An 11390-nucleotide genomic window follows, 5' to 3' on the forward strand; every position below is an offset into this window, starting at 1 on the left:
TACATTAGACTAAACATTTCATTTTCATTATTAGGCTAGTGATGTGGAAAGATAATAACCTATTAGCCTATGCATAAGTATTTTTATTCGAAATATTGCTCAAATTCTTGTAATTGTAAGTTTTAATTTATTTTTTAAATATAATTTCATCCAACATTTCAGTAAAAAACACAAATGTAATTGTTTTCGATTTAAAATCAACAGATAGGTCTATAACATTTATTGATATTCTGCCAATGCCATTTATCTGACTTTTAAAAGCAACGTGAATTAATTGTTTTAGAAATAAACGTTTGACATATCTAGAAGCTATGCCTACAGTGAGTAGGCTATAACAATTCTTGCTTAGCGTTTTGGATTTCCTTTCGGCTCTGTTTGTATGCTAACTAACTATACATAGGCCTATAGACTATTTATAAGCATTGGACCGAAAATTTGTAAAATGTTTTATGTTAAAATGGCTGTTATTTAGAATGTTGCAATCCTAGGCTACATCTCAGTTCACCACTTTACAGTTCAAGTTTACAGCAGAGACTATACATTTATATTACAATGCACATTTCAACATACATACCCGTGCAACATGTAGAACTGTAATAAAATCAGAAATGTGTCGCCACCAAAAAAAAAGAAGAAGAAAAAAAAAAAGAAAACTTTATACGGCCCATAAATCCTTCCACCAATGGGGAGCAGGCGGTGATTTGATCCAGCCAATCCCGTGCGGAAGGTGGAGTGTGAGCGTAAACGCCACACTAAAGTTGTTCTATCGCTGAGCTTCAGGGCTCACATTGCGGACCTCTACTTCTACAACAGTATACCACCCCGTGACATTATAGCAAAACAAGACCGAATAAAAACAAACACAGCCGAGCAAGGAAAACAGCGGGCGGACTTTGCTGAAAGTGTAATGGAATTTACCGTGGTTCCCCGTGCGTAAAAGGCGCGTTGCCAGTTTTAGGCTTCACACTTGAATTATCGGACGCACTTTAAAAGAAAAGATCGCAGTCTCTCTTTTTTGGTTGTTGGATTTCCATCCCAAGAAGCCGATCGAATAATGTTAAAAATGACGGAGGAGCATGACAAACCTTTCAGCGAGCCGCCGTGCAGTCCCTCGGGCACCAACAGCTCCATGTCACAGGATGAATCTGACTCGGACGCTCCATCCTCCCCGGCGGGCTCCGACGGCCAAGGATCGCTGCTGGCCGGCCTGCATGGCAAGAAGCTGGACGGCGAGGACGACGACGGACGCTTCCCAGCCTGCATACGAGACGCGGTCTCTCAGGTCCTCAAGGGATACGACTGGTCCTTGGTGCCCATGCCCGTCAGAGGGAGCGGAGCTCTGAAGAGCAAACCGCACGTCAAAAGACCCATGAACGCGTTCATGGTCTGGGCGCAGGCTGCGCGCAGGAAGCTCGCCGACCAGTATCCTCACCTGCACAACGCCGAACTAAGCAAAACACTGGGGAAACTGTGGCGGTAAGTCTGTGGTTTTGCGTATGAGTTGTTTTGAGTGTTATTCTAAAAAGGGACCCCAATTTAAACAAGCCCAAAAGCTTTCCTCTGGTGTTTATCCTTTTAGTTGACCTTTTATCAGTGACATTTACTGTCTTGAACCTTTTCCTATACGTCTAATAAAGCATTCAATCAATCAATGATATAAAGTATGGTGTGGATACGAAATTACAATTTAATATCATAATGTCAAATAAATTGTCATGCTGGTCCCTGACACTATTTTTGGTTTAGAGGGAGTCTAGCGATTTGTTACCAAAAAATACGACCTAATCCCAGTTAGAACAGGCCTGTAACAGGTGGTTTATTGAATTGTGCAACTTTTCTAAATAATTTTGAATATCAAATGAAAGTGAAATCTATGGGAAGGTCTTTGATAAAAAAAGAAAATAAAAAAATAGTTGAGTTTTAAAAGTACATAAAATAAACTTCATGTGCACTGCTAAAGCCTTTATAAACTAATTGTTATTTTTCGTCTGCAGCTTGCTCTCAGATAACGAAAAGAGACCATTCGTGGAAGAGGCAGAGAGGCTTCGGGTTCAACACAAGAAAGACCATCCAGACTACAAGTACCAGCCACGGAGGAGGAAGAACGTGAAGCCTGGCCAGAGCGAGACAGACTCTGGAGCCGAGCTGTCTCATCAGATGTACAAAGCTGAGCCGGGGATGGGAGGACTCGCAGGGATGACTGACGGACACCATCATCCTGAACATGCAGGTGAGCTGAGGAACCTGGCACGTTATTCAACAAACAAACAAATAAATTGTCGTTTAACCGTTGTTTTTGTATTTATCATTTAAAAAATGATCCGAACTAGTGGAGATAGCCGATCTACTAGCACACAACACCTCGCGGTGCGAGGTGTTGTGTGCTTTTAGATCTGCTATTTTCACTAGTCTTGTGTGTCAGTCTTGTATGGTGAAGCAGGGCTTTGCTTACGAAAAGAACGTACACATTTGAAACTGGAGATACAAGGTTTCTGCCCAAGAGTGACGAAATGCATGTTCTAATGAAATGTAGGTTGTTTCAGCTTAGTATTGAAAGCTGATGAAAGTAATATTAATTACTTGTTTTAGTGTTACCATTATATTAGATGGCAGTATTATTGCTTGTATTATGATAGCATTATGTATTGCTTTAAAGACTCACGTCCTGTGCTCGGTGCTTTCCCCAGGCCAGCCCCATGGTCCCCCTACGCCCCCCACCACCCCTAAAACGGACCTGCACCACGGGGTGAAGCAGGACCTGAAGCACGAGGGCCGGCGCCTCCTGGAGAACGGCAGGCAGAACATCGATTTCAGCAACGTGGACATCTCCGAGCTCAGCACCGACGTCATCAGCAACATGGAGGCCTTCGACGTGCACGAGTTTGACCAGTACCTCCCGCTCAACGGCCACGGCGCCCCCTCCGCCCTGGCCTCGGACCACGGCCACGGGCAGAACCCGGCGACCGGCGGCGGCAGCTACTCTTCCTACGGCCACCCCGGCGGCTCGGCTTGGAGCCGCAAGAACGCTATGTCCTCCTCCTCCCCCTCCTCGGCCGGCGAGGTGGGCCCACACCGGCCCCACATCAAGACGGAACAGCTAAGTCCCAGCCACTACAGCGAGCACTCCCACGGGTCTCCCTCCCATGACTATGGCTCCTACAGCGGCCAGGCCTGTGTCACCTCCGCTGCGTCGGCTGCCTCGGCCGCCGCCTCCTTCTCCAGCTCCCAGTGTGACTATACTGACCTCCAGAGCTCCAACTATTACAACCCCTACTCCGGTTACCCCTCCAGCCTCTACCAGTACCCCTACTTTCACTCCTCCAGGAGGCCCTACGGCAGCCCCATCCTCAACAGTCTGTCTATGGGCCCTGCCCACAGCCCCACTGGCTCCAGTTGGGACCAGCCGGTCTACACCACTCTGTCCAGACCGTAGGGGGGCCAGGCGTGGACGGTCGCTGCACGAGGCCGCACAGAGCGCTGAGACTCATTCAGATTGATGCACTACTAATGAAGGAAGCCAGGAGGAGTTGAGCGGTAGGGGGTAGTAGCCTACCTGTGGCCGTTTAAACAGGAAACAAAATGAGAAGGAGAAAAAAAAGTGCCTGCTGATTTTATACAAAGTTATATCCATTTGCCTGATGATAAAAAACAACGACAAAAACAACATTCTTGTATAGACTTTTTTACACAGAGATAGGTTGTGTTGTTTGGCGAGAAAACTCCTCCATGAGGACATATTGCCAACGCCTACCACTTGTACATCCCCCTCTTTCCAGTTTAGGACTGCACGTGTGTGCGCACGCCTAAGGCAAAGCAAAGGCCTGCCACCGAGTTGTGTAGGAGAGAAACCGTTTGGCCCAACTCTGTTGTGAAGCAGATGGAAGAGCAGATTCATTGGATAATGTGCCCAGGACCAATTAAGTGATTTTGCAGCTAAGATTTCCAGTGAGGGCCAGAACTATATCACAGAATATTCAGCCATTTGCATTTCCATCAGTGAACCAGTCTTAACCCAATGACTCATTTGAATCTGTCATTTTGACTTAGAAGTCTTATTTGTATTTATGTTCATTACATTTGTTTTATTTTATTTTTGTTCCTAAGTAGTTATACACATGTAATGTGGGTGTGGTTATTTACATTATTGTTTTGTCATTAATTAAAATTGGTGAATCGAGTGCAGTACAGTGCAAGTACAGTACATTTAATATCATTCCATTGAAGACCAATAATCAATAATATCTCCATTCCAAGTTGCAATCAAACAGAGCAGGGACCAACAGAACAGGACACAACAGGTGTCTGAAAGCTATGCTTGGCAAATTGCGATTAGTCATGATCTAGGGTTAAAGGAAATGGAGTAAGATAACACCATACTCAATGACTGACATGTCAGCTGGACCTACTGTATGCACGGATGCAGACAGGATGACATGGATGTGTGTGTGTGTGTGTGTGTGTGTGTGTGTGTGTGTGTGTGTGTGTGTGTGTGTGTGTGTGTGTGTGTGCGCGTGTGCATGTGTGCGTGTGCATACAGTATGTACCAGAGAGACAGAAAAGTGTGCGGTTTATTATGTGCGCCTTTTCCTTGTGCAAGACACATAAAACATGACGTACCACAGTTTCCAAGAATAAAACTATTGAACTGACACAGTCTGGGCTTCAGGTCATCAGTTAGTATTTTATCACGTGAAAGCATTAGAATGAAGGAAGAGAGAGGAAAGGAGGGTTTGCTTTATCATGTTTATCTCCTCAAATTTCAAGTGCCAACTTACTGCTGTTGTGCGAAAACGTATGTGTGCCTTCTAATGCTTACTTTAAACATTTCAATATGAAATTTAATTATTAACAAACTTCATGCAGCATACAATCAATCATTCACACCACAGACTCAGACTGACAACTCTGTCTTTATCGTAATATTGATTTGATCATCCTTTCTTAGAGCCTGGTTTCCGGTTTCCGTGTGATGATTTGAGATACTGTACATGAATGGTACGGAGCATCACGATCGACATTTTGTTCACAGAGCAGTGTTTTTGTATATTATTATGGTGTATCGTTGATGACAAACGCTGTGAAATGTATTGTTGTACTTTTAACTAGAGATTCATTCACAGCTAACCCATTTGCTGGCCTTTTTTTGTGGATAAAATAAAACATACTTTCTTGACTTTATTGTGATTTGTTTTGTTTATTTCCTCACCGTGGATGGATTTGTGTACTTTAGTACTTATTGCTTGGAGAATACATACTTAACAGAGGGTTAGCAAGAACACAGATTAAAGTGCGACCTGCCTGTGACTCAGTAGGTAGAAATGCCGCTGGGGAATCGGGAGGTCCCCGGTTCAATCCTCGGCTTGATCCTTGGCTCCTGCAGGCTTTGTGTCCCCCTCAGGGATCACTACAAATACCTCCTTTTTGTGCAAAGATCTTCAGTTGAATATCTGTTATTTTCAGTGACATAGGACGAAGTATAAATCAGCCATAACATTTTCAATTTGAAGGCACTAGAATTAGCACTTTGAAAAGAGTGATGTTTATACAGTATGTAAGCCATACCACTCCAAAGTACCAGCTGTTGTCTAAGCTTCCGTCCTGTTGTCACATCTGTAGTGTAGGCTGCAGCTGTCACCTAGGGACCTGTACAAAACTATTCTCCGCTCTCCATCCCTCTGCAGATGCAAATGTGGGTATAATGACGGTAATTACAGTCATTCGTTAACACCAAATTCAATTGTAGGCATGTCAACCCAGGTGGATGTGTGACACATTGAGCTTATAAAGGAGCTCTTTCTGAAGTTCTAAAGCCTGATTTGTACTTTGTCGTACGATGGTATCCCATGACAAAAATAGCCAATCTACAATCTCACAATGCGTACACAACTACACATAATATGTGTACGCATTGTGAGATGTTATGCCTATAATATTATTATAGGCATAACATAATTATGTTCTTGTCGATCTGAGACGTAGCTTAGAGCACTGGTTGCCAAACAGTGGGTCGAGACCCATTTGTGTGTCCCTTCATTTTTGGTTTCCAACATTTTGTTTTTAATTATTATTATTTCAAAACATGTTCAAAAAACATTCCCCAATCCTGATACATTTGTGTAATTGCATATTTCCATTCTGTATTCTGTGAATAAAATACAAAATAATTGATTAAAAAAACATTCCCCAAAAAGATAGGATTTCCATGATAAGAAATGTCTTTAATAAATAAAATTAAAATCTAAGAAATTCCATAAATTAGAAAACACAATGTTTAAGAATTAGTGAAAATAGCCAAACTAAAAGTGTCGCTTTGCACCGCGTTGTGAGCGTGTAGATCTGCTGTTTTCACTAGTTTGGGTCCCAGTCAAAGATTTAGTTTCTCTAACAGGTTTGGGAACTACTGGCCTAGAGTATAGGTAGTTTAAAATGAATAGGCTATGCATTATGTCTAGGTGAAAGATTTCCTAACTCTGATATCATTCTGGGACCTTTCAAGTTGTACATGGGCCTGGATGACCACCAACAAGAGAGGAATGGGCAGAAATACCAGCTCCTCTGCTCCTGTGGGTAGTGTTCATTTTGGCCCTGGCATGCATGCCAAGCAGCCGTCCCCAACCAGTCCAGGGAGAAAGCCAAGTGCCAGGGCCGCGCTGCTGAATTTTAATGATTCATTATGCTGTGGAGGGGCCCCATTGTTTCCCTTTATCCGGAGAGCTAGAAAAGAATTAATTGGACAGAAAATGGAAGGGCAGGGGGAACTGACAAGTCATTAAGAGGGTCCTGAATGGACGATTAGATGCACATGGGCTGGAATCTTTTTTTTTTTACCCCTCTCATATCGCAACGCTCCACAAACAAAAAACAAGAACATCAACATGACCACCAGAACAAAAAGAAAAACGCAGGATTCATATCACTGCACATAATCTGTAGATAATAAAAGCAGATAATACCACGACAGATGGGGTGTGGGAGGCTCAAGTACAACTTGTTGTTTTCCTCCTTCAAAGTTTTTTTTTTTCTCTTTTTTTTTTCACCATTGTTTGCCAAATAGTTTCAGGAGGAAGTCTTGAGAAAGAACAGGAGTGAATAAAAAGTGATGTAAAAAGGCTCTTCGGGGTGCTTGGGTCCTGTTTCACTGGAACATGTCCACACTTTCTGATCTGAGGCCTGAAAGCCCCCGCTGCAAATAGCTACACAAGAGGGCTAAAGTGTAGGGACTTTATTTATATTTTATCTATATCAGAAGAACTCACAGAAATGTCACAGTAATAATGTGTCATCATGCTACAATAATTGTGTAGGCGGATTCATAAATAGAGATACAGTACAACAGCAATAACAAAGTGTGGTGACAGGTGATTATGTTGACACGTTTACACGCGCGCGCACACACACACACACACACACACACACACACACACACACACACACACACACACACACACACACACACACACACACACACACACACACACACACACACACACACACACACACACACACACACACAGTGTAACATGGTAACAAAATATCACTTCTAGTAATTCTAGCAGTGGCGTTTGTGTGCAAGCAGCAAAGCCGTACCACATTCCCGCTGTCACGCTCATTGTTGATAGAGCAAGGGGCGTTGCTGCATGGCTCAGGAGCCCGACGTGGTCTTGGACACAGGAGCCCAGGGAGAACTAGCTGAACCCTGAGAGACTATGGCCGCCTCAACCACCTGACCACATCCCATTGTTGGGACGCGGATAACTCGCCCGGTAATAGTCTCATCCTGTCTAACGAGCCTGGCTCGCTCTGTCAGTGAGCGTTTCAGGGAAAAGAGGAGGGCAGGGAAATGTGACAACTCTGTGAACTGCAAAGCTGATTTGCAAGGGAAATTAAGTGGACATAGCCTGCTCTAAAAGCATGGTTATTGCATGCCACTGGATGTGCCCTGTCTGACCCCACTTGATGCACCACCATCTTGCGACAGGGTCACTCGGCAGGGGCGTCACAAGGGGTAGGAAAGTGGGACTGAGTTACTAGGGCCCAATGTGGTGGAGGGGTCTTAATTATTTTATACTTTAGCTATTGAAAAATAGCAGATATACAAGCTCACAGCGCGGCACTCTGTGAGCTTGTAGATCTGCTATTTTTGAAAAGTCGTGAAAATGTGTGCAAACCTTTGAATATATGTATTTTTAAGCGAACATTTGTAACTCAAATTTTGCTTCTGGGGGGGTCCCTGGAACTAAATATTTTGAGATGCGGGTCCGTGGCCAAATACATACCATTTTGGGGGTCCTTCACATGAAAAGGTTTGAGCTCCACTGACATCGAAACATAGATTTTTCAAAAAAACGTAGAAGGATTTGAAATATTCAAAGATTTTCATGATTTTTCAAAAATAGCAGATCTACAAGCTTGCAGCGCGGCACTCGGTGCCGCGCTGTGAGCTTGTATATCTGCTATTTTTCAATAGTTAAAGCACAGGGGCCCCACAGTGAATCCTTGTACCCGGGGCCCAGAATTTGGTGCGACACCCCTGTCACTCGGTATTGCATGTGGTTAGCTGATCATACAAGGTCAAGAGTATAAATTAGGCTTACGTCGGCCTCTTCCCAATAGAGGTGGGAGCTCTCCACGTCACAGCTCATTGCATGTGTCATAGAAGCTACAGTACAGTATTTTGCTGTTGGATGATCTAATTGTGCTTTGATCAGTTTCAGTATAAAGGACATTTGTCACTACCCAGAGTAGATGGACACAATAAATGCCGTCATATGGAATATGGATATTGAATGATATATTTTTCCATCTACACAATTTAAGTACTGAAACATTTATCATTCTATCCTCTCCTGCCATGTGTTTTTGTGATACAAGACCCATTTTGCAAGTGAATCTTGTCCATAAATATCCAGTATATTATATGAACATGAGGTTTATGCATACAACCAGTATGGAACAAGTGTCTTGCTCGGCTAAACGAAATAAAAATCTCCATGACCCCTGGCACCTCTTATTTGCTATCTCACATGGCCTCCAAAGCAAACACTTTAAACAGAATTGTCATCGTTCCACCCAACTTAATGACTTCCTGAATACATCAGGCATATTTTGCCTCCCCTTCCTGTTCTTCTCGCTAAATAAAAGAGTCTATTTTACCACTGGTGTCTCCTGTGTTTGCTACCCCGGCCTGGCCAAGGAAAACATGGCTGCAGACAGAACCAACATTGACTTCCCCAGGCCAGTTCCACGCGGACGGTTCCGTACAGGCGAGGGGAGAGCGAGTCACAGTGCCAGGCAGCACTCCAGTCCTTAAAATGACACGAAATTGATGCTGGCTCCTCCAAGGTTGCCTATATTTGGATCCACGTTCCAGCCTTGCTCTCTATAGTAGTGAATTTGCTCAGGAAGTGCAATAAGTTACTCTTTACTTATTACTCCTTTTATCTTTTATAAGTAAGCAATAAGTAATTAGTTACACTACTTGTTATTTTTACTATATTACCTACCCCTTCCCTGCCCCCTTCTGAAAAAGTGAAAAAATACCACCTGTTTGGTCAGCGAGGTAAATGTTCCCAATGCAAAATAATGACCCTGTACTTTACATACAGTACAATACGTATGAGTTTAAATATTTACAATAGCTCTAACGATGTCAGTGAGTGATTGCCTAAATGCTTGGTGTATTATATTCTGAAAAAGTATTAGACTAGGGTCAAAAAGGTGTTGTAGCGTTTGTTTGAAGCTGCTCAGAGCACAGTGGCAGATGTGTGGGCAAACTGGGCAGTTCAAATAGTATCACATACTGTAGGTTCCCAACCCCAGAGAGCTGTTGAAGCCACAGTAACTCACATACTTTGCTGCTGTCTAGACAGTTTCTTTTTTCTTTTTTAATAATTGACAAAGTACAAAGAATTCAGGTAATCAATCACATAGTCTACTTGAACATAAAAGACATGGCCAATACAGTACAGAACAAAAACACAAACCAAAAAACAACATAAAAGACATGGACAATACAGTACAGAACAAAAACACAAACCAAAAAACAACAGTACAATAGAATTAACTAGTGGGTTCAGGGACGATAGATTCATAGAATTGTATAATATTTTTAAAATTTTTTGATTTGTTTTTTGTTTGGATGACTGATGTCATAGTAGTGATGTCATACGTAGTACTCATAATACTGATGTCTTAGTACTGACGTCATATGATGTCTTAGTTAGTACTGATGTCATTGTACTGATGTCTTAGTTACAGTAGGACTGATGTCATAGTACTGATGTCTTAGTATGATGTGATGTCATAGTACTGATGTCTTAGTTAGTACTGATGTCATAGCATAGACTTGCCACATTAAGTTAGAGATCCATATGGAAGCCAGACTGGTATTTGTCCTGGTTTTGTTTTGGAAGTACTATTTGATCATGGTGTGAAGATTAATTCTTTGCTGTTGGACAATGACGATGACAACAGGGTGTAAACACTGGAAGTGGTGTATTCCTAACTACTTGGTGTCTTTAAACTCAAAGCACACTAAACAAAGCCACCAAAATAATAGTCTTTCGCCTTCTCTTTTTCAGTTCTCTCCCTTGCTGACACGCTGAAACTGTGAATTGTAACAGCTTTAAGGCTTGTATGGTTGTTACTGTCACTGCTTCAAACTAATATTGAACAATGGTAGGCCTATGCTTTAACCACTTAAACCCTACTTCGTTGACCAGGTTCCCCCCCCTTTTACCCCCTCTACAAGATCAAATCAAGTCATGTTACAACGCGTTGTGGGCTTGTAGATCTAATACTTTTTTTCCCAAATGTTTGCCTATTATAACATGCCCAGAATGGGGAGGGGTGCTAGGGTTCGTGTGGTTAATCATTGTGCCGCTATCTCCATCGCCATGGTTGGACTCATTAAACTCTCCCCTGTCAATTTCCCCTCTCTCTTCTCATCAGCGAAAATGGTTTACCGCCTTATTTCTGAGTCACGTTAGCATAATTTAAAACCTCTTGAAGGCGGATGGCAGCTAACCACAATAAACTACCCCACTGGCATTTAAAGGAATGAACCTTAATAATGACAAATTGTGTGTGTTTGGGTACAGTATATGACTTGTTAAACAGTGTGTGATGTGGAAAAAAGGGGTCTTCCAGAAGTTTAATAATATATCCACATTGTTTACACCCTCGCTCCAAGAGGAGAGAAAGAGGCCCTTTGTGAGCACTACTCTGAAACCCACCATCAAAGTTAATGAAGGAGTCACTCTGCTGGCTGCCTCAGATGTGATCAGGGCAAAAGATTGGTTGCTCTACAGTAAAATCTTCAGGAAAAAAACGATTTCAACCTACAGTAGATCCCGTTGTTTTTATAGGTGCAGAGAATGTGGCAAATAATA

The 11390-nt window shown here is 42.7% G+C and overlaps 1 protein-coding gene across 1 annotated transcript; it reads left to right on the forward strand.

The window, feature by feature from the left end:
• Positions 1–1054: 1054 nt before the first annotated feature.
• sox8a (SRY-box transcription factor 8a) lies at positions 1055–3433 on the forward strand (the record flags this gene model as incomplete). Its single annotated transcript, XM_080724121.1, has 3 exons — positions 1055–1476; positions 1995–2230; positions 2688–3433. 3 exons carry the CDS (start codon positions 1055–1057, stop codon positions 3431–3433), a joined length of 1404 nt encoding a protein of 467 aa, XP_080580247.1.
• Positions 3434–11390: the final 7957 nt, after the last annotated feature.

Source organism: Nannobrachium achirus (genome assembly GCF_963921795.1).
Source record: "Nannobrachium achirus genome assembly, chromosome: 4".
NCBI classification, from domain to species: Eukaryota; Metazoa; Chordata; class Actinopteri; order Myctophiformes; family Myctophidae; genus Nannobrachium; species Nannobrachium achirus.